Here is a 23,225-nt window from a genome sequence, read left to right on the forward strand (position 1 = left end):
CCCCCCCCGGCATTCCTTCAAAGATGGGGAGGGTGTAAAAAGCTGCCTTACACAGGATTTTTTTGGGGGGGGGGCACCTTCCCGTTTCACAGTGCAACTTCTAGGCAAGTTCTGCCCCCACCCTCACCCCTTTCTTTTTAGTACATACCCTTATTTTCGGGGTATGGCTTATATTCCTTGAATGCTTAAAAAATCCTGCTACGGCTTATTTTATGGCTACGTCTTATTTTCTGAGACACATGGTATTTATTTTAGCTCAGCAAGCATTGCCTGCACTGGCTGGTAGCGTCCATAGCTGCCAAGTTTTCCCTTTTCTCGCGAGGAAGCCTATTCAGCATAATGGAATTTCCCTTAAAAAAAGGGAGAACTTGGCAGCTATGGTAGCATCTCAGGGTTTCAGTTGACGACAGAACTTCAGGAGTCCTTCTGCATGCCCAGCAGATGCTCACCCCCCCCCAATAACAGTATTATAATAATTTTATTACTTATACCCCGCCCATCTGGGTGGGTTCCCCCCAAAACGAGCCTTGCTGCTGCCAGCTGAGTTTCTTTGAACCCCGGCCGGAGATGCAACAGGCAGCGCTGCTTGAGAAGGAGGAGAAGCTGCCCCTGTTGAATGGCTGCCTGGCGGGCCCCTCCCCTTCCAGCCGTGGGAAGTCCCTGCCGCCCCCGTGCGCGTTCCGTCCCCACCTTTCTCTCCTCCCCTTCCCTTTCATTTTCGCTTTGATGCCCTGACTCGCCACAGCCGCTCCCTCCCAGCCACCCGCGTCGCCGCTTTGCAACTTCGCCTCCCGGGGTTTTTTGGGGTTCGGCCGAGCGCTGTTGTTGTTGCAACCCCAAAACCCGCCACTCCAGTATTGCGCAGGCTGAGCCCGACGCCATGGCTGCTTTGGAGGTTCCCCCGGAGTGCGAGGCAAAGGTAAAGTGGAATAAGGGGGGGAGGGCGAGAGAGGGGGGGTGTCATGGAGAGGCTGGTGTGTTTGTGGGGTCTCAATTTTAGGGAGTTTTTTTTAAGGGGAGACTACAAGAGCAGAGGCAGAATGTTGCCAGGAGGAAGTCTCCTGCCACTTTTCAAAACGCGGCAGGCGGAAATCCAACAGGTTTCCCCTTCACTTTCGCTTTTTTGCGGGGGCGGGGGGAGCCTGGGACGGAAGAAAGACTCCCTCTGTTGGGGGTTTCTAACCAGTCCTTCTAGGCAAAGGTACCTTTGCCCTGTCTAATGGAGGGTTTGGAGAAGGGAGGGGGGGCTCGAGGGGGGTTGCCCGGAATGGGGAGCACAAGGGGGAGAGATTTGGGGGGTACTTCAAATCCAAATTGGGAAGGAGCTTTGAGTCCTGTCCCCAAACTCGCAGGACGGCAGCTTTGGAGGAAGGGGGAAAGGTGGGTTGGTCTACTCTGGATGGAGGTGCTTGGCACCTGTGTGGGAACCCTGTTTTCTGCCTCGTCAGGCGGCAGACCAAGCGGTGAGGCCAACAGGTGCGCTGCGAGATCGGGTGACGCTGCCCCAGAGGGTCTGGCGTGGGGCCCAGACGCATCCGGCTATTGTCCTGACTCTGTACATTTTTTCGATCCATCGTTTCATTTCTCTCTCTTTCCGCTGTGCAGGTGAACTCCTTCAAGAAGGAGCTGTGTGCCCAGGTAAGAGGCTCAAAACCACCTTGCAACAGGGTCTTTTTTCCTTTACTATTCCCCCCCTCCAGCACCCCAGAAACTCTGTGGGTTTTACTACAGTCACCCCCAAAGCTTATTCTTTTAGGAAGGGGAATAGGCAAGGCTAAACCAAACTGGATCTCTGCCCCAGAGCCTACCTCGGCTGACATGGTTGAAACCCCCCTCCCCAGAGCAACAGGGAGCTAAAGTTAGCCACTGAGCACGTGCAGAGTGCAATTCCCACATGCTTGGGATTTTGGGGGCCACATTCCCGTCTCAATGTGTGTAACCTCTAGGCAAGTTCTGAGCCCGCTGTCATAGCTTTCATTTTATATTCAATTATTTTTTTAAAAAAAATTAAATTTAGCTTCAGTGGTTTAACATAAAATTAAAGCATAAGAAGGAGCTAAAACCATCTTTGGAACATTTCAATTTCCGAACAGTCCTGCTTTGGATTTTACCACAAAACTGCACAAGATTCTAGTTCCTTTCGAGTAAGTAAGCAGAGACCAGCCACCATAGTACCAAATATAAGCTTTGTTGCTAAGATTTTAGGCCTCCACAGAGTGGAGCGTCTTTCTGTGACTTTGCATTTATTTTTTATTTATTTTTGACGGTTATGCGAATGTGCATCTGTTTCCCTTCCCCCTTTTCTTTTAATCTGCCAGAGTTTTCATTCCACTTGTCCTCCGATATTTCTCTTGTCTAAGGCCCTTTTCTCTCTCCCCCGCAACCTCTATCTACCCAAGGCTGAAGAACTTGTTGCCAGACGTTTCCCAGAAAAGATTGTGGAGCTCAGTAATTTTCTCAAGGTAAAACTTCCTTGTGGGTTTTTGGAATGCAAGCAGCGTGGGGGTTGCAAATGGTTTTCTGCAGCCAGCCTTTAAAACAAAAATAGGAAATTACTGGAGGCTAGGGGATTGTCACAAATGATCAGCTGAGATTTCCCCCGAGATTTGGGAGAACCAAATGGGATTTTGGACACTTCAGAATTAACAGTTCTGAAATCTAAAGGGCTTGGAATGGAACAATGTGGGGGAGGACAAGAAAAGAATCAGAAATGGCTGTTGATCTACAATTTTATGAAAGGATCAAAACTAATACAGTATTAGGAACAGAGGATTGCTTGCTACTGAAAGACTGGGCTTAAATTGACTCCAGGTTGCAATTCTAGACATACTTTTCCTGGGAGGAGGTCCTGAGGAACTCATTAGGACTTGACTTCTTGGCTGACCCACATAGGATTGAGCTACTAGTCCTCATGAAGGAAGATGCGTGGGAGAGAAGACCAGGAAAATGGCCTCCCTGTGTGAACTGCAGGTTCAAGCTGCGGAGCTCGGATGATTTTGGGTGAAATTCGTAGGGGTCAGTTAGAAATGGTAGCAGGTTAAACCAAATCCCAAACAACAGAGCTTCCTAGTTGCCTTCTGTTTGGGAGGAAAAGTGGCTTGGAAATCAAATAAATAATATGAAATAATAATATGTAGAATGTTGCTCTTTCCTTATCATGTTTCTGACACCAGATTAAAAACTGACCTGCTATTTCCAGATATTTGGTGATGATGGCTTGCTGTCGGCTGGTTGATGTCACCGCTGTTTTTCCATTGGGGTTCTGTCTGAATTTTGTTAAACATGTTCCCCCCCCTTCCTTTTATTTGTTAGGCTTTGTTTTCTTGAAAAAGTTGCAGGTCATAATCTATGGAACTCCCTGCCACAGGAGGCAGAGTTGGCCCACCAAGTTGGATGACTTTAAAAGAGGATTGGGGAAATTCATGGGGGAGGAGGAGGAGAGGGCCGTCAGCGGCTTCTAGCTATGATGGCTATTCTCTGCCTCCACAGACAGAGGCAGCAATCCTTCTGAATACCAGTTGCCGGAAGCCAGAGGAGGAGAGGGGGCTCTTGAGTTCGAATCCTGATTGCCGGTTTCCCACACACAGGCCTCTGGTTGCCCACTGTGAGAACAGGATGCTAGACTTAGATGAGCCACTGGCCTGATCCTGCAGTCTCTTCTAATGATCATACGCCAAGGGACTAATAAATTGAATTATTCTTGTCATTTATTATTTGCACTTTTCGGTCACATTGTACAGAAGAAAAAAGTCTCAAACCGGCCAGGCGAGGTAAAATGCAAAACATAAAAGCAAGGTCTTTTAAATCAATCAACTGAAATAATAATAATAATAATAATAATAATATCAAAGGAAGACCCTGCTCCAAGACTCGGATGTTGGGGGCAGCAACGAGAAGTGGGGAATTGCAAAGCCTGTTTCTTCATCTCTCTCTCTCTCTTTCCCCCCCTAGTCCCCCGAGCTGAATGTCTCAGACCTGCTTTCGCTCCGCGTAGAATTAGACATCCCTATCCCTGACCCCAAGAAGGACGAGGAGCGTCGCAAGCAGCGGGAGGCGAGTGGGGCAGGGGGTTTGGGTTGGGGCTGGGGGTCTGGACCTTCGAGATTGTGGGGCAGCGACAGATCCAGTCCCGGCAAATCACAGGTGTCCCCCATTTCTGGTCCTACACGGAAGCTCTTTCCGTGTGCAGTATTTTTGCTGCGTTCGAAACCTACGTGCCTCAAACTTTTGCCTCCCTGCCTTCGTTTCTCCAAACCTTCCCGTTGAGGCTGCTCTCACAACAACCCTGCGAGGCGGATCATCAACCTCGATCCTTCATCTCCCGAGCGGAGAGGGCGGCACTTTGTGCCCTAGTTTTCCACATCCAGCTTTGTGTGTGTGTGTGTGCAACTGGACGCTTGTGGGTGGTTGACCTTAATATTACGCCTCTCATTTAATTCATACCTTCCTCTCTTGCCCGGAGGACTGGAAGGAGCCGATCTTAACAGCTGTACGTCCTTCGTTCCTTGCTAAGCAGTGCTTTGAATTTAGTCCTCCCTGCCCCACGGGGAGATGCCAGGGGCTGTGGGGTATTTATATCTCTCTCCCTTCCCCGTTCCTTTTGTCACGAAGAGCATAATCTCTAGGTAGATCTCCCATCCCTATAATTATGTTTCACTGGGTGTCTTCTAGGATGTGTTAGCGATGGTGCCCTTAGTTGGTTTGTCGGAGGGCTTAAATTGAGAATTTTTGCTTCTGCCAACTCTGTCGTTCTCCGTTCAGGCGATCCGAAGGGAAGTTAGGACGTGTTCTTGAGAGAAAGGGATATATTTCCTTTGCAGGCCACTTTTCCCGTTTCCTTCCCCTGCCCAAGGAAATCAGTAAACTCCCAGGCGACAGGGAAACAGTTGTGGACTGGTGGGTGGCGGGTTCAGATCCCGCTACCTGTGATGGGCTGGAGAAAGGACATTTTCTCTCCGATCTGTTGCTAAAAAGGAGGAGGAAGCTCAGTTTCTGTGGCCACATTTGCACAATGCTTTTAAAGCACTGGGGTTATCACAGTCATGGCTTCCCCCGAAGAATTCTGGGAGCTGTAGTTTGTTTCGGGTTTGTTAAGGGTGCTGAGAGTTGTCAGCAGATCCCTGTCGTCGTCGTCCCCCCCCCCACAGCTGCAATTCCCAGTCAGTCACACTTCGCAAGGGACTCTGGGAATTGTAGCTCTGTGAGGGGAATGGGGTGTGTGTCTTCTAACAGCTCTCAGCGCCCTTAGCAAACTACAGTTCCCAGAATTCTTTGGGGGAAGCCATGACAGTTTGGTACAGCTCTTAATGTGTCATCCTGCATCCTTTGGCATTTCCTACAAGGGAATGTGGCCTTCAGGCTGTAAAAAGTCACCCCTCTATGCTGGGATAGCTCAGCCGGTGCAGCGCGAGACTCTTAACTTCAGGGTCATGGGTTCGAATCCCATGTCGGACAAATGATTCCTGCACCGCAGGGGGTTGGACTAGATGACCCTCGGGATCCCTTCCAACACTATGCGTGCTGGTGGGTGATTCTCTTTTTGCCTTCCCCTTGTGATCACGTTCCTTTATTCCCACTCTCTCCTGGTGCAGAAAGAAGAAAAGGATTCCAAAAAGGAAGAGAAGGACTCAAAGAAATTGGAGGACGAGGATAAAGGTACGCAGGATTCCCTGCGATGTCTGGCAGGGAGACATTCTGAAGCCTTTCTGTGGAAATGGGGAGCGAGAGGTGTCCTGCCTTGAATTGTCCCAGTGGGCCGCATTCTGCCATGTTTTACTAGCCAGGCCCCGTCTGCACTATGCATTTAAAGCAGTGTCACCCCACTTTGAACAGCCGCAAAGGATTCTGGGATCTGTACTTTGTTCGGGGTGCTTAGGAGGCCCCCGTTCCCCTTCACAGAGGGGTTTAACGGTCAACCCACCTTCCCAGGGAACTCTGGGAAATAGCAGCTCTCTGAGGGAAATGTTATAAAATTTGTTTTATTCGTTGATTTTGTTATTTTATCAAGTAGAGGCGGTGGCCTTGGACGATAGGCCTCCGTTGAAAGATGAGGCTAAGAAAAGATAACTGGATTTTATCCAAGTAGACCCGTTGAAATGAATGGGCATGGCTGACATAGGTTCATTCACTTCAGTGGAGAACTTGGTTGGCCACAAGCCACAGTTACCAGCTGCGTAGGCCTGCCCCCAGTCCCGTTTAATCCGGAGAAGGTTATTAAAAAATAAATAAAAGGCAATTACTCTTGGCAGCCAGCCATCTTGGAAGAGCTCCACCCCCCCTTTCTTTTTTACACAAAGGGGAAATGCCTCTTCTACTACTGCTTGAGAGAGGAGGCCTTATTTCCATGCTTCTCTCTCTTCCAAGATGGCGTCTGTTGGCGCCACTTTGAGGGTGGGCCTTTGCGTGATGCCTCTGAGGTTCTCCTCCTCTTCCTCCTTCTACCCCAGCACCCCCCTGCGGTCCGGTTTGCCACAACGAGAAGATCACCGCCCTGCTGAACCGCGTGAAGCCCGAAATCCAGGGCACGAAGGAGAAGCTGAACGTGGTGAGGAGTCTGGAGGAAACGGGTCACATGCCGCTCGCCCCTTTGCACAACCAGACATGCTGACCTATCACCCTGCTTAGTGTTGGAGGGGACCCCAAGGGTCATCCAGCCGAACCCCCTGCAACGCAGGAATCTTTTTGCCTAACGTGGAACTCGAACCCACCACCCTGAGATTCAAAGTCTCGTGCTCTCTTCCCTCCTTCTCCCCCCAGATCTCGCTGTGGCTACAACTCCTGGTGCCGCGCATTGAGGACGGCAATAATTTTGGGGTTGCGGTCCAGGTGAGTTTGGGCCCACAGGTCTCCCTGAACACCTTTTCTCTCTGTGTGTGTGTTTGTTGACAGTGTTGAAACAAGAATAGACAGATCCCTGGAGGAGAAGATGGCCAGGGTACCAATAATACAATTATGATGCTTCTGAAGACCAGTTTCTGCAAACTGCAGGAGAGGAGAGCGTTCTTGTTTTTGGGTCCTACTTATGGGTCTCACAGAACGGGAATCTGTTTGGCCACTGTGAGAACAGGATGTTCTCATGTTTGTGTGACTTTTCTGGGCCCAAATGGGATGTTACCGTATTTTTCGCTCCTAAAAAGTAAGAGGAAATGTCTCTGTGTCTTATGGAGCGAGTGCGTGGTCCCTGGAGCCGAATTGCCTAGGGGCTAAAGGCAGATTGTGCTTTTTCTTTAAAAAGAAAGAAAGAAAGAAATAGCTAAAGGCTAACAAGAGGGAAAGAGGAACCCGCTCAGCAGTTGATTGCAAGAGATCGGGGAGGGAGATAAGAGAGCTAGCTCCCCTCCCGGCCCCTTGCCTAGGCCTCAATTGTTGTCTGCAGAGGGAGACATGTGACTGGCTGTTTAGATTATCTGTCTGGAAACTGCAGAAATGGGTCGGGTCCCTTTCCTAGAGAAGCTGCAGAACTGTTGAGTTGAACCCCATAAAAACAGGACTTTTTCCCTTTGCAAGGAAACTCAGCAACTTTGAGCTGATCCTAAAAATGGAGCTTTCCCCCTTTGCAAAAAAGATGCACAACTCTGAGCTGACTTCCCCCAAAATGGGGCTTTTACCGTACCATTTGCAAAAAAACCTGCACAACTTTGAGCTGATCCTAAAAAAAATGGAGCTTTCCCCCTTTGCAAAATAAGCTTCCTCAAATATTTAATTGGGGGGGGGGCAAAGGCACCTAGGCCTCTAGGGCTCTAGGAGTTGGCTGCTATGCCTAGGACAATTAAGAAAGCAAAATATTTTTTTTCTTGTTTTCCTCCTCTAAAAACTAGGTGCGTCCTATGGAGCAAAAAATACAGTATACGACCAGGTCTCAATTTTAGTACAGGCACACAGGTATATAGTTATGGAATGGGTTTTTTGGTGACAGACCTCAGCAGTGCCACCCCAAATGATTTAAGTTCCCTCTAAGCCAGAGGAGTGGAGGGATTTGGGGCCCTGGGGCCCTGGGGCCGTGGGGCTCTTTTTGACACACCTACTTCGTTGCTTGAGTAAGTCCAGAGAAAAAAAAGTCCACCAGACTTAACATGGACACTGGTACCAGAGCCTGCAATAAACCCAGATGTCAACTTTGCTGCCACATACACCCGGACAACACCATTACTGGCCCCAACAACATCCAACATACCATCTCAGGACTATTTAATTGCTCATCCTCTAACATTGTGTATGCCATCAAATGCCAACAGTGCCCTTCAGCTCTCTATCTTGGACAAACAGGCCAAACCCTACGCCAAAGGATAAATGGACATAAATCTGACATCAGGAATCACAAGACAGAGAAACCAGTAGGAGAACATTTCAATCTCCCAGGACATTCTATACAAATCTCAAAGTAGCTGTCTTATTACAAAAGAATTTCAGAAATAGACTGGAAAGAGAAGTTGCTGAATTGCAACTCATTACCAAACTTAAAGGGATGCGGGTGGTGCTGTGGTCTAAACCACAGAGCCTAGGGCTTGCCGATCGGAAGGTCGGCGGTTCGAATCCCCGCGATGGGGTGAGCTCCCGTTGCTCGGCCCCATCTCCTGTCCACCAAGCAGTTCGAAAGCATGTCAAAGTGTAAGTAGATAAATAGGTACCGCTCCGGCTGAAAGGTAAACGGCGTTTCTGTGCATTGCTCTGGTTCGCCAGAAGCGGCTTAGTCATGCTGGTCACATGACCCGGAAGCTGTAAAGCGAGATGAGCACCGCAACCCCAGAGTCGTCCGCGATTGGACCTAATGGTCAGGGGTCTCTTTACCTTTACCTTTTACCAAACTTAAAACCATGGTGAAACCTGGTCTGAATAGAGACATTGGATTCTTATCTCATTATACATGATAAAGCTATTTTTAGCCATCTCACCCCTTGCTTTTTCCTGTAAGACCAATTGCAATCGTTAACAGTTGTCAACAGGTTTACCACTCCTATCAGCCAATCACCCATTCCCACCCCCTTCTGAGTAATACCCCTCCCCACCCTCTCACTATATATAAGGGTCTGGTGACTTCTGTTTCAGTGTATCTGAAGAAGTGTGCATGCACACGAAAGCTCATACCAGTGACAAACTTAGTTGGTCTCTAAGGTGCTAAAGGAAGGAATTTTTTTATTTTGTTTCGACTACGTCAGACCAACACGGCTACCTACCTGCATCCAGAAAAAGATAGAGAGCGAAAGAGACCCTGCCGTCTTTCGGCTCTGCTTCCACCCGCCACTGGCCCTGACTCTACCTGCTAGGGAGTACAGCCCCCAAATGATTTTCCTTCATAGGAAAACAAAACTCCCATCTCACCTTCTGCACTATCAAGAAAGCTGGCATTTGGGGCACCACGTACCCCAAGAGATCAGTGGGAGAATCTGAAAGTGGTGGTGTGTGCCATTGAGCATGTGCAGAGTGCATTGCCATCCTCCTCGGTTAACTGCTAGCCCCTTTGCTAGCAGAGATGTCACATAGACATTCAGTCTGCTTTGGGCCCGGAAATTATTGTTCAGCCAAGACTTCCTTGCCACGTTTCCCGGTCCGTTTTCCTTGGACTCTGTCATCGCATTGGAAACTTCCTGTGTTATAACCCTCGTCTTTCTCTCCTCTTCCAGGAAAAAGTGTATGAACTGCTGACCTCGGCTCGGACAAAGCTGGAAACTTTCCAGACTCAGATTGCCAAGTGAGTCTGAATTCGGAGGCAGAGCACTTCCAACTTTCCCTTTTCCCTATGTTTGGTTTAAAAGGAAAAAATACTGAGGAAGAGGAAAATTTGGCGAATTTTCTCCAAAGAGCTCCTCACCTAATCCCCCACAACAACCCTGCGAGGTAGGTTAGGCTGAGAGGCTGTGACTGGCCCAAGTTCACCCCGTGAGCTTCATGGCTGAGTGGGGATTCGAACCCGTGTCTCCCAGGTCCTCGTCAGACACTGTAACCCAGGCTTCCTCAAACTCGGCCCTCCAGATGTTTTTGGCCTACAACTCCCATGATCCCTAGATAGCAGGACCAGTGGTCAGGGATGGTGGGAATTGTAGTCTCAAAACATCTGGAGGGCCGAGGTTGAGGAAGCCTGCTCTAACCACTACACTACAGGGGCTGCTGGTGCTTGTCTGAAGTTTTGGACTACAAGTTCCATCAGCCTCGGCCGGTAGCCTAGGACAAGGAAGGCAAGAATACGATGTACCGTCATCCACACGGTCGCAAAATTCACAGCTGCAGAACATTCTTAACGCTTTTTAAAAATGCTTTTAAAACAAGGGTAGCCAATGTTGTACTTCCTCTATGTTTCGGGCTAAAACTCCCCTCATCCTAGACTTGAGAGGGACTGATTTATTTCTGTATTATCAGATTGATTCCCCTAGGAGGAAAGGTTGCAGCATTTGGGGCCTTTTTAAGTTTAAGGAAAATGCAAGTGAGAGATGGCTTGTAAAATTATGCATGGGATACAAAAAGTAGATAGGGGGAAAGTAACCCCCCCCCAATATGGCTGGAACTCTTGGACAGCCAATCAAGCTTGAATGTTGGAAGTTTTGGGGCAGATTAAAGAAAGGTGGCGCTGTGGTCTAAACCACTGAGCCTAGGGCTTGCCGATCAGAAGGTCGGCGGTTCGAATCCCCGCGACGGGGTGAGCTCCCGTTGCTCGGTCCCAGCTCCTGCCCACCTAGCAGTTTGAAAGGACGTCAAAGTGCAAGTAGATAAATAAGTACCGCTCCGGCGGGAAGGTAAATGCCATTTCCGTGTGCTGCTCTGGTTCGCCAGAAGCGGCTTTGTCATGCTGGCCACATGACCTGGAAGCTTTACGCCGGCTCCCTCGGCCAGTAAAGCGAGATGAGCGCCGCAACCCCAGAGTATAGCCGTCAAGTTCTCCCTTTTTAAAAGGGAAATTCCCTAATGCTGAATAGGCTTCCTCGTGAGAAAAGGGGAAACTTGACAGCTATGCCCCAGAGCAGGGGTCAGCAAACTTTTTCAGCAGGGGGCCGGTCCACTGTCCCTCAGACCTTGTGGGGGGCCAGACTATAGTCTTAAGAAAAAATATGAACAAATTCCTATGCCCCACAAATAAGCCAAAGATGCATTTTAAATAAAAGGACACATTCTACTCATGTAAAAACATGCTGATTCCCAGACTGTCTGCGGGCCAGATTTAGAAGGTGATTGGGCCGCATCTGGCCCCCGGGCCTTAGTTTGGGGACCCCTGTCCCAGAGTCTTCTGCGACTGGACCTAACGGTCAGGGGTCCCTTTACCTTTAAAGAAATGACTTGTTCATGCAGAATGTACCGGTAGTTAAACTGCAGAACTCCCTCCCACAGGAGGCAATGATGGCCACCAAAATGGGTGGCTTAAAAAGGGGATTGGACAAATTAATGGATCCACCAGGTTCTCATTAGGTTCTTATTGAACAGCATTTATATACTGCTTGATTGTAGTAAAAACCTCTGAGCGGATTGTAAGAAATCATAAGATTATCAGTTGAAAACAGGCCACACAGGTCAGCTAAAGAGCCTCGCTGGTGGAGCTTATTTTACTGCTAAGTAGAGTTGAGGCAAGTCAGTTCCCTCCTTCCCTCCCCTGTCCGACTCTCCAGAAGAAACTAATTCCTCTTCCATGCGGCTTAAAAATCCCTGACCTGAGATCCAAAGATTGCACAGATCCCTCCCAGGTGAATCAAGTCCTCCGAGCAACGCCAGTCCTTAAGGAGATGCTTGTGAGGAGGAGGAATCATAGAATCATAAAGTTGGAAGAGACCACAAGGGCCATCCAGTCCAACCCCCTGCCAAGCAGGAAACACCATCAAAGCATTCTTGACATATGCCTGTCAAGCCTCTGCTTAAAGACCTCCAAAGAAGGAGACTCCACCACACTCCTTGGCAGCAAATTCCACTGTCGAACAGCTCTTACTGTTTAGGTGGAATCTAATGTTTAGGTGGAATTTAGGAGAGGAGCCAGCTCTTTCCATCTCACACACAGGGCTTCACAAAGGGCTGAAATTCATCCCTTTGTTAGTTATTTTACGGCACGGTGTGTGTGTGTTGCGATGGGGCAAGCTTCACCTGCTGGATTTCTGCCTGCCTCCCTGGAAGATGCGGAAGCCGTGCCGGAAAACGAGGTGGCATCTTTCTTGGCTGCTCTTGCCAGGCCTAAAACTCTTGCCTTGTTTTGCAATATATAAAATGTTGCCTTCCTCTGATCTCTCGGGTCTTACGCAGAGACCTTTCCCATCTCCTTTCAACTGGAGATGCCAAGGACTGAACTGAGGGCCACCTGCCCTGCTCGTAGTTTGCAGTTTGTTAAGGCCGCTGGGAATTGTAGTGCTCTGAAAGGTACACTATAGTTCCCAGGGGATTCTTGGTGCTGGTAGTTGGGGGGGGTGGAGTTTGTGATTTAAATGTAGAATGTATTGGATGCAGCTAATTGCTGTGGAGCTGAGCAGCTTCCTGGCAGCTGGGCAGAGAAAGCAAAGGTGAGCTATAAATGTGGGAGCGGCAGAGAGCTCGCACCGTGGACTTTGCATGGGTGCCCTAAATTGGTTGGTTGTTAAGCAGGGGTGTGAGCGAGCACGAGCAAGCGAGAGAGCGCGTGGATGCAAACACGCCCGAAACTTGTTAACTCAAAATCCAGGTCACAGGGCTGCGGACAATCCATGCAATGCATCATTGAGGTTTTTCGTTTTTTAAAAAAGAGACCCGGGAAGCAACAGAAATCTTTTAGTGATCCCTAGGGTGCCGATTTGAAAAGTTTAATGGGAAGTTTCCACCTGTTTGGTTTTTCCGCCACCCTCGCCTACTTTCTCTCCCCCCCCACAAGCCTTTTCACGGGTGCAACCCCCGTCTCTCACACACCTGGAGCTGTGCGCTGTCAACACCACAGGTGTATAAACAGGTGTATCAGATCATCGTTTTTTGGAAAAAAAGGTGCTGCAACAGAAAATTGCACCAAGTTGGTGGTGGGGGTTTTTGGTCAGTCCATTTGTGTTTCTTGTCCTGGGGGGGGGGAGGGGGTTGTTTTGGGGTGGGTTTTTTTTGGCATGTACCTGTTACTTTGAGTGCATATAATTTTTTCACACCCCAAAAAAGTCCTTCCGATTCCTGTCGCCCCGCCATTCCTTGTTACCTTTAAAAAGAAAATGATGAATTTCCCTTGTGTACCCTTTTCTCTGCAAATTCTCTTCGTTCCATCTGCCGATTTATCTTAGCAAATTGAAAGGCAGTGGTTTTGCCTTCTGGGTGCGAGGTTCCCCCCCCCCTGCGATTTTCTGAGATTGATGGCATATGACCTAGAAAGGCCCGGGGATCAGGACGAGGAGGACTTAAAGGAAACCTGAAAGTGATCTGGGCTTCAGGGCAAGGAAGGTGACCTGCGAAATTTGACCTCTCTTGCACTTTGTCAGTTCTGGGGTCGGGGTGCAGCTTTCCTACTGCACTCATAAGGCAGTAAATTACTTCCACAGGGTGAATCGAAAGCCACTGTTAACAGCCTCTCTGATGTAACGAAAGGGGGTGACTCTTTCAGCATATTCGGAGCAAAACAAACCAGCCCACCTTGTGTGGTATTGCTGGAAACTGCAGCAACCGTAGTCCACAGCAAGTCGGTGTGTGTGTGTGTGTGATAAGGTTTTGGGCCGCTAGCCAGATCCAGTTCTCTCCTGGGTCAGCACTGCAAGCAACAGGACATGGGTCAAGGGGGTGTGTTTGGGTCTCTCCTCTGCTGCAGACCCCACCCCCAAACCCCCCAGAGTGTTCAGGAGGTGATCTGAGTGCAGGGCCGCAAACGCAGTCTCAACCAGGGCCGAATAAGAGTGTTTGCTTCCTGCCTTTGCAACAGCCTGCTGAATAACTAAAGGTCATAGAATCGCAGAATGGTAGAGAGGGAAGGGGGACCCCCGGGGGTCATCTAGTCCAACCCCCCGCGATGCAGGGATCTCAACTAAAGCATCCAGGACAGGTGACCATCCAAACTCTGCTTAAAAGCCTCCAAGGAAGGAGAATCCATCTCCTTCCAAAGGAGACCATTCCACTGTTGGAACGGCTCTTACTGTCAGAAAGTTCTTCCCGATCATAGAATCATAGAGTTGGAAGAGACCACAAGGGCCATCCAGTCCAACCCCCTGCCAAGCAGGAAACACCATCAAAGCATTCTTGACATATGCCTGTCAAGCCTCTGCTTAAAGACCTCCAAAGAAGGAGACTCCACCACACTCCTTGGTAGCAAATTCCACTGCCGAACAGCTCTTACTGTCAGGAAGTTCTTCCTAATGTTTAGGTGGAATCTTCTTTCTTGTAGATGGAATCCATTGCTCCGTGTCCGCTTCTCTGGAGCAGCAGAAAACAACTTTTCTCCCTCCTCTATATGACACCCTTTCATATATTTGAACATGGCTATCATATCACCCCTTAACCTTCTCATCTCCAGGCTAAACATACCCAGCTCCCTAAGCCGTTCCTCATAAGGCATCGTTTCCAGGCCTTTGACCATTTTGGTTGCCCTCTTCTGGACACGTTCCAGCTTGTCGGTATCCTTCTTGAACTGTGGTGCCCAGAACTGGACACAGTGTTTAGTCTGGACACAGATGTTTAGAACTGGACACAGATGTTTAGTCTGAGTCTCCTTTCTTGTACAGTGGTACCTCTGGTTACGAACTTAATTTGTTTTGGAGGTCCGTTCTTAACCTGAGGTACCACTTTAGCTAGTGGGGCCTCCCGCTGCCGCCGCGCCCCAATTTCTGTGCTCATCCTGGGGCAAAGTTCTTAACCCGAGGCACTACTTCTGGGTTAGCGGAGTCTGTAACCCGAAGTATTTGTAACCCGAGGTACCACTGTAACTTGAAGCCATTGCTTTGGGGGCCTAGCCTCAAAAGAGGAGACCTTCATGTCTGTATTGACTCACTTCTGCTCTGTCTCCTTCCTGTTCCCCAGGTATTACTCTGAACGGGGCGACGCAGTGTCAAAGGCAGCCAAAAGTCCACACGTGGTAAGTTCCTTCCTGCTTCAGTCATGTGGCAGGAACAGCCCAAAGGTTACAGGTGAAACTCGGAAAATTAGAATATCGTCGAAAAGTGGATTTATTTCAGTAACACAACTTAAAAGGTGAAACCAATATATGAGATAGATGCGTGACATATGTACAAAGCAAGATATGCCTTTATTTGTTGTAATTGTAATTATTTGTCGTTAGGCGGGTCAATCATAAATGGAATGTAATTAATGAAATGTAATAGCGAGGTTTAAGAAGGATACTGACAAGCTGGAATGTGCCCAGAAGAGGGCAACCAAAATGGTCAAAGGCCTGGAAACGATTCCTTACGAGGAACGGCTTAGGGAGCTGGGTATGTTTAGCCTGGAGAAGAGAAGGTTAAGGGGTGATATGATAGCCATGTTCAAATATATGAAAGGATGTCATATGGAGGAGGGAGAAAGATTGTTTTCTGCTGCTCCAGAGAAGCAGACACGGAGCAATGGATTCAAACTTCAAGAAAGAAGATTCCACCATTAGGAAGAACTTCCTGACAGTAAGAGCTGTTTGGCAGTGGAATTTTCTGCAAAGGAATGTGGTGGAGTCTCCTTCTTTGGAGGTCTTTAAGCAGAGGCTTGACAGGCATATGTCAAGAATGCTTTGATGGTGTTTCCTGCTTGGCAGGGGGTTGGACTGGATGGCCCTTGTGGTCTCTTCCAGCTCTATGATTCTATGATTCTATTTTAACGGTTTGCTTTATTAGTGTGGAATTTCCAAAAGAAAGCATTTGTAAAAAATCAAATAAATAAACAAACAATAAGTTGCATTACTGAAATAAATGCACTTTTCGACGGTATTCTAATTTTCCCGAGTTTCACCTGTATGTAACATAGGAGGCGGCCGTTGGGATCTGGCCAGTGCCCCATCTCGTTCAGCCTCGTGTCCTCAGTGGCCTGCGGGGAGACCCTAGGGCAGGACCTGATCACGAGAGCACCCTCCCTCCCTTGCTACTTGGTATTCGGGAGCGTTCTTTGAATCTCTCACGTTGACTTTCCCGCCTCCCTCCTCTGTCGCTCGCAGGGCGACTACCGCCAACTCGTGCATGAAATCGACGAGGCGGAGTATGCCGAAATCCGATACATGATCAACGAGCTTAGGAACATCTACGTGAGTGATCGCGCTGCGGGGCTAAGGGGGGCAAATCTGCGTTGCTGCTCGCCTTTTTGCCATTCGGATCCAAGGAATGAGCAGAGCACTGATGCGCAGGAAGGAACATGAATGTGCAACGCTCGATTCATTGCATGGTACAGGCTGACTCACGATAGGCGAGTAGGCACCAGCTAGCCTGCTCTCCTCGCAACCTGTCTCCATCGAAAAGTCTGGGCAAGCCCGCCACAGTGGTTTAGCTTCAGCACAAATAGTTCCAGCACCCTTCTGGTGCTCATCTTCCATGGACCCTACCACAAATGACGTTTCTTTAAAAAGACAGGCACATCCTGTGACTCTGAGTTCCAGAGGTTAACGACACCTCCGATGAAGTAGAGCCAGTGTGGTGTAGTGGTTAAGAGCGGTAGACTCGTAATCTGGGGAACCAGGTTCGCGTCTCCGCTCCTCCACATGCAGCTGCTGGGTGACCTTGGGCTAGTCACACTTCTTTGAAGTCTCTCAGCCCCACCCACCTCATAGGGTGTCTGTTGTGGGGGAGGCGGGGAAAGGAGGAGATTGTTAGCCGCTTTGAGACTCCTTCGGGTAGTGATAAAGCGGGATATCAAATCCAAACTCTTCCTCTTCTTCTTCCTGCTCCTGTTTGCTCCAGGTTTTGCAGTGGCTGACTTTTGAGTTATGGTATTTTGAGTCTAGCCATTTATTTACTAACACAGAATTGCATTCCTCAGCTCTGTCTGCAATACAAGGGACCCTGTGGATAACTAGCACCTCTGCCTACGGACTTTTCGGGTTGCGGACAGACCCCTGGAACGAATTTTATTCATATCCAGAGGGCCCACTGTATAGTAAATTCCTGTTGCGCCTGTTTTCCTGGATCCAGAGAATGAGAATGTGCTAGTGGGGAGGGAGTTTTGGGGTGGGTGTGCTCAAATGTCTATCTCCTCCTCAGCTTCATGTACCTGCTCCTTAGTTTTTTGCACCTCATGTGGCTGAAGTAGGCTGTTTGCCCCCCACCCACAAATACTATGTTTCAAAATATCTCGCTTCCTTCGCCCTTCCTAGGCTGTGGTCTACGACATCACCCTGAAGAACTTTGAGAAGATTAAGAAGCCTCGCGATGACAACAAAGGAATGATCTACTAAGCAAACTCACCAGGATCAGGCTAGAAGAAGAAGAAAAAACTCCTTTCACCAAGTACAGCCTTGATTTCACACAACCTGTTCTGGGTTTGTTTGGTGTTTTTTTTTAAAAAAAAAAAATGCTGCAAATGATATCCAGTTAACTGGAACTTCCTGCCAACCAGCTTCATTCACTTTCGAAATAAAGAGGTTTTTAAATTTGACAATTGTTTTTTTTAATTTATTATGTTATGAAACTAAATAAATGCAGCAACAACTTTTGATCTCCTACAAGTGCAGGATCTCTCAAAGGGGGGGGGGGAATAAATTCAGATCTGTATCTAGAAGCAACATGTTTCCGAAATTATCAATTGGACAAAAAAAGAAGAAGGTTTGAGTCCCCCCCCTTTTTTTTGCACAACCGTAAATAGTTTTGGCCAGGTCCTTTTCTGCAGGAATTTCAAAAATCCCACCAGCTGCAAATCCAGTTTCTTTACGGCCATCTCGGAAACAGTCTGAGATTAGCCTCCGACGGCCCTTCTCTTAACTGCTGCGGATGAGCTATGATTCCTTCACGCACTGCCATTGGCCACTGATACCAACTGGGCAATTTTTGTGTTCAGCTGCTGATTGGTCCAGTCCTCTCTGATGTCATCCAGGTGGGCATCAAAATCCACCAGCTGGGAGTAAGCTTTGTCTTCTAGGAGGGTCTTGCAGATGTGACGAGAGGATTCCCAGTCGCTCCACATGACCCTAGAAACCAGCAGAAGGAGGGCATTAAAAACCTGTAGGGCTCGATAGAGATAATTCTCTCTCACTGACACTTCGGGTAAAGATCTGAGGAGAACCAGTGTCTTTGCACAGAGAGAGCTGGGGAGATCCTGCCCCACCTCTGCCAACGATTCCTCCTCTGGACTTGGGCATGTCGCTGTCCCTGCAAGCTCATTCCCAAACCGTAAGATGGAAATAAGAGCAACCAGCTTGTTTTGGGAGGGCAAATGCAAACTGAAATGGTGACGAGGTTTTTGCAAATAAGAGAAATTACAGATAGCGGTGAACTCACAGGTTCTTGTCTTTGGGGATCCATTGCCGATCCTTCTGCTCCAGAACGATCACCGGAGGGACCCGGGGGTTTATCGTGAACTTGCGGTTATCAAACTGGGGGAAGTAAGCAGATGGCGAATGCAGTGAGGTTTCTGTAGTTCTGGGGAGAGACATCCCTGCCTTGTCTTTAAGTAAAAGCTAGGTGGTAAGAAGCAGGATGTGAAAGGAGTGCTGGATACGGGTGGGAAAGTCTAAAAATTTTGCACAATGGCATCTGGTTGGGGGGGCACATAGATTGCCCACCTCTGCCCTACATAGTCCAGACCCAGTTGTCCCCCAACCCAGCTCTCACCATGATAAGAACTGCGCCCTCATATAGTTCAGCAATGCGTCCGGCAGTCTTTTGTGCGAGGAAAGAAGCGCTGCAGGGGAAGAGAGAAAGGGAAAGAACAGGTTAAAGGGGGAGGGATGCCTCTAACCCAGGCATCCCCAAACTTCGGCCCTCCAGATGTTTTGGACTACAATTCCCATCATCCCTAACCACTGGTCCTGTTAGCTAGGGATCATGGGAGTTGTAGGCCAAAACATCTGGAGGGCCGCAGTTTGGGGATGCCTGCTCTAACCAGTACATTTCCGAGCACAATTCAAAGTGTTGGCGCTGACCTTGAAAGCCCTAAATGGCCTCGGTCGAGTATACCTGAAGGAGCGTCTCCACCTCCATCATTCTGCCCAGACACTGAGGTCCAGTGCCGAGGGCCTTCTGGCGGTTCCCTCCCTGCGAGAAGTGAGGTTACAGGGAACCAGGCAAAGGGCCTTCTCGGTAGTGGCGCCCGCCCTGTGGAACGCCCTCCCATCAGATGTCAAGGAAAAAAACAACTATCTGACTTTTAGAACAAAATAAAAAATCCTTCCAGTAGCACCTTAGAGACCAACTAGGTTTGTCATAGCTTTCGTGTGCATGCACACTTCTTCAGATACACTGAAACAGAAGTCACCAGACCCGATGTATAGTCAGAGGGTGGGGAGGGTATACTTCTGTTTGGTGACTTCTTTTTTTAGTGTATCTGAAGAAGTGTGCATGCACACAAAAGCTCATACCTATGACAAACCTAGTTGGTCTCTAAGGTGCTACTGGAAGGATTTTATTATTTTGTTTTGACTGCGTCAGACCAACATGGCTACCTACCTGTGACTTTTAGAAGACATCTGAAGGCAGCCCTGTTTAAGGAAGCTTTTAATGTTTGATGTTTTATTGTGTTTTTAATATCCTGTTGGAAGCCACCCAGAGTGGCTGGGGAGGCCCAGCCAGATGGGCAGGGTATAAGTAATTAACTAACTAACTAACCAAACTCTGCTCCCCAGATTTACCTCTTGTCGTCCATCCCAGAGTTGGCTTGGTAATAGCCAGCAAGGAGCAAATCCAGCTCCGAACTCCAGATGTCAACCTGCAAAAGACATATAAATTCATAGGAACATGGGAAGCTGCCTTATACGGAATCAAACCATTGGGGTCCACCTAGCACAATATTTTCTACAGTGACTGGCAGAAGCTCTCCAGGGTTTCAGGCAGGGGGTGATCTCAGCCCTTCCTGGATATTTTGGAGACTGAACCTGGAACCTTTTGCATGCATAGCAGAGGCTCCACCACTGAGCTATGGCAGTGCCCAGTCACTTGTAGCCAAGCATAAAGCCATGGGAATTAATGGACCTAAGGTAATTGTGTCCTTTAGTTTCAATGGATCTGTTCCAAGAATGAGTAGCACTCTGGTGCTTTGCTTTTAATTAGCTAACATCGCATATTGCACCATTCTAGAAAGGTATAAATTTGGGACCTGGGAAAAAAGGGGGTCATATCTCCTATAAGTGCAAGACACCTTTTGCTTCTAAGAATAAACAGTTGCTTTTGTCTCTTACAACCCTCTTTGATTCTCTTTTTTTCCATCTGAGCTAGGACTAGTCCTCATTGCACACCTGAGATGCAATCGCTTAAAAACAATTCAGCTCAAGACCCACTTGTGCCATAGAAAATCCCCATTTAAAGGAAGCTTTTAATATTGCTTTAATATAGCTTTAGTCATCTGCATTCTATTGCAATTGGGCATTTCAGACTAAAAGGCAAGATGGAAAGAAAGAAAAAGAAGCCAGTTCTGTGACCTTACATAATCCCCACCAGTTAATGATTTATTTATTTATTTATTTATTTGGGGGGGGGGGAGATATTTAGTGTGAGGTTACACTGGGGAGAGGGGGGGGGGAGAGAGACCCATGGCCTTCTAGTGTTGCTAGGCTCAACACCCGCCAGTCCCAGCCAGCATGGCTTCTGATCAGGAACGAGGGGAGTTGTAGCCCAGAAAATCTGGACAAACAGAAGTTCCCGACCCCTGGGTTGCCCAACTGGTTCATTCCTTGATTAAAGTGGCCTTCTGGTCCCCCCTTCTGCTATCTGCATCCTCCAAGGGCATACCTGGTTCAGAGCCACCTCCAGCATGACTGTGAGCGACAGGTGGCTGTGGAAGAGGGGGATGCAGTCTGTAATGCAGAGGCATTCTGGCTGGCTGGCTGTTGCCTGGCGCCTCTGAGCCAAAAGCAGCCCGTTCACAGCGGCGTGGGGGTAGCGGGCAGCATGGAGACACATCTTGGCATACGCCCGGGCAGAGATCTCCACTTCACCCATCCTGCCGAGCAAAGGAGCGGTCAGTTCTGCATCCTGAAACACAGGTGCTCCCTAATACACCATTATCCCAGAAACTGGTTAACCCCATCTTTTTCTCCATTCATTGCCTTCTCCCACAATATCCGAGGATCTCATCTGCCCTTCCCTCAGCTTCACAACAGCTCTCTGATACCCGCAACATCCAGATCCTGCCCCTCCCCAATCATCTCCCATCCACACATCCTGATGCCCTCCCAAACCGATATTTCTTCCGTGCAGAAGGCAGGGAACTGGACCTTTCAGAAAAGCCTAGTGGAAGTTCTGGCAAATGCAACATGACACACACAAGTGCTAGAGGAAAGTGGGAAGCTGGGGAGGGCAAGCTCCCTCTGCCACAAAATGATGTCAACCTGGTGCAGAGAGACCTGATATTTGGCTATGTTGGCTGGGGTTGATGGGGAGCCACAGCAACACCTGGGGGCCACAAAGTCTCTCCACCTGGGCCCCCCTGCAATCTCTGACTTAAAAGGCATCCTGATGCAAGTGAGAACCAGAGTCTTGTAAGGGTTACAGCAGTGTTTCTCAAACTTGGGTCCCCAGCTGCTGATGTACTACTACAACTCTCATCGTCCCCGAGCACTGGTCCTGCTAGCCAAGGATGATGGGAGTTGTAGTCCAACAACAGCTGGGGACCCAAGCTTGAGAGTGTCAGACTGGGACCTGGAGCATAGCTTTCCAAACTGCGTGTCGCGACACGTCAGCGTATCAGCTGCAGTGTGTAGGTGTGTTGCGCAAACGCAACACACCTACACATCGTGCTCCTCCCGGGGCTGGAAAGGGGTTAGTTGAACCTGGTAAAACTGGAGCGCTGTTTCGCGAAATGATGTGCGTCTAAAAAGTGTGTCGCCAACATGAAAAGTTTGGAAAGCTCTGATCTAGAAACTCAGCCATGGAACTCACTGGAGGCCAGTCCTTGCCTCTCAGCCTAGCCTGCCACTCAGGGTTGTTGTGGAGATTAAATTGGGGGGGGGGAGAGAATCATATACGCCACATTGAGCCCCTTGGAGTAAAAGTGGGGTATAAATCGGAATAATAATGATGATAACTGAGCCTGCTCTCTCTGCCCCAGCCTCCAAAGCTGTGTTTCCGGGGGCCCGTGGCCTGACCCTGCCCTGCTCCCCTCAGCAGCCCCATAACCCCCAGGCCCACTTCCACGAGCGCCCTCAGCCCCCGCGCAGGTTCCCTCCAGTCCTGACCCCTGAGCGCCCCTTCCCCAGGGCTGTCCGTCATGCTGCCAAGAGGCTTAGAGGAGTGAAATGTGGGGAGGAAGGCGACCCCTGGGAGGGGAACCCCTGCGCCCCCCACCAGCCACGCCAGCCCCTCTTCACCTACCTTTCCATGCCTGCCCAGGCGGTTGCTGCTCAAAGACCCCCTCCTACAACACCCTGTCCATTCCAAGCTCCTCCATTGGCCACGCCCGCGGCCAATCACGGCGCGCTCTTCGCCTACGTCCACTTTTACGCTTCTGATTGGTCGCCGCCTTCCGGTGAGGGCGCTCCCATTGGCCGGACCTTTTCCTGAATTGAGGGAGGGGGGAAGCCACACAACTAAACTCCTCCCACTCAGCGCCTTGTGAAATCAGCCGGCTTCCTTTCCCCACAGCCGACTTATAAGCCGCTTCCGGTCTCGTGTTGAACTAGGCCACTCCCGCCTTTCGGCAACTCGCACCTCTATGGTTCCGCCCTCTCCCGTGATTTCCAATGCAGAGGGGCTGCCAACCACAGAGTTGTCACGGTTTCTAGAGCATCGCCACTCCTTGCCCATAAAGAATCATGCCCAATGACGGCTTTTAGCGTTTACCGGAAGCTCGGCTTGTGCCTCTCTAGCCTTTTGCCGGCGTCATTTTTCTCCCTTTCCCAGGACCATAAAATAATATGCTAGAGTGGTTCCTGCACTCCCCAAACCCGGAAGTTAGACGTAAAGTAGTATTCTCTCATAAGCATGAAATATATTATAGGGGGTCACATACAAAGCTGCCCCCCCATCCCCATAGAGAGCCTATGTTTTTAATAGTACACAGGTAGAAATTCAACGGATGCTGCTTTCCAATCAGTACCACCTAGGAAAAGCTGCACCTGTTGAGTTTCAAGCAGCTCCTAGCCAAATACTGATCCATTATGTTCAGGTGTAACAAGAAAGGGAACCAGTGTGGCATTGTGTCAGGGGCGCCTGGGTTTAAGGACTTTGTTAGCCCAAAAATGGAAAACTCAGGATTTACTGACAATT

The 23,225-nt window shown here is 49.1% G+C and overlaps 2 protein-coding genes across 3 annotated transcripts; one reads left to right on the top strand and one right to left on the bottom strand.

Moving 5' to 3' along the window:
* The first annotated feature begins 723 nt into the window (after nt 1-723).
* PSME1 (proteasome activator subunit 1) lies at nt 724-17,466 on the top strand. Its single transcript, XM_060281864.2, has 11 exons — nt 724-919; nt 1,606-1,638; nt 2,400-2,462; nt 3,952-4,053; nt 5,592-5,655; nt 6,447-6,544; nt 6,757-6,825; nt 9,621-9,688; nt 14,920-14,974; nt 16,037-16,123; nt 17,186-17,466. Exons 1-11 carry the CDS (start codon nt 881-883, stop codon nt 17,264-17,266), a joined length of 759 nt encoding a protein of 252 aa, XP_060137847.2. The 5' UTR covers nt 724-880; the 3' UTR covers nt 17,267-17,466.
* On the bottom strand, nt 17,462-22,411 carry EMC9 (ER membrane protein complex subunit 9). 2 transcript variants are annotated; one of them, XM_035134500.3, is made up of 6 exons: nt 22,332-22,411; nt 20,751-20,961; nt 19,655-19,731; nt 18,639-18,708; nt 18,306-18,400; nt 17,462-17,995 (listed from the first exon to the last, which is right to left on the bottom strand). In XM_035134500.3, exons 1-6 carry the CDS (start codon nt 22,337-22,339, stop codon nt 17,815-17,817), a joined length of 642 nt encoding a protein of 213 aa, XP_034990391.2. In that variant the 5' UTR covers nt 22,340-22,411; the 3' UTR covers nt 17,462-17,814. The 2 variants fall into 2 exon arrangements, with proteins under 2 accessions (XP_034990391.2, XP_088511362.1); XM_088655236.1 differs by having other exon boundaries at nt 22,196-22,411.
* Nucleotides 22,412-23,225: the final 814 nt, after the last annotated feature.

This window comes from Zootoca vivipara, chromosome 12 (genome assembly GCF_965207765.1).
Source record: "Zootoca vivipara chromosome 12, rZooViv2.hap1.1, whole genome shotgun sequence".
Taxonomy (NCBI): Eukaryota; Metazoa; Chordata; class Lepidosauria; order Squamata; family Lacertidae; genus Zootoca; species Zootoca vivipara.

Excerpts from the sequence above, each read along its gene's own strand:
- PSME1 (XM_060281864.2), top strand. The coding sequence starts at position 881 with ATGGCTGCTTTGGAGGTTCCCCCGGAGTGCGAGGCAAAG. Across the intron at positions 4,054-5,591 it reads AGCGTCGCAAGCAGCGGGAG|AAAGAAGAAAAGGATTCCAA; the intron begins GCGAGTGGGGCA and ends CTCCTGGTGCAG. Across the intron at positions 6,826-9,620 it reads ATTTTGGGGTTGCGGTCCAG|GAAAAAGTGTATGAACTGCT; the intron begins GTGAGTTTGGGC and ends CTCCTCTTCCAG.
- EMC9 (XM_035134500.3), bottom strand. Across the intron at positions 18,709-19,654 it reads TCTGGGATGGACGACAAGAG|CGCTTCTTTCCTCGCACAAA; the intron begins GTAAATCTGGGG and ends CTTCCCCTGCAG. Across the intron at positions 17,996-18,305 it reads ATCCCCAAAGACAAGAACCT|GGTCATGTGGAGCGACTGGG; the intron begins GTGAGTTCACCG and ends GCTGGTTTCTAG.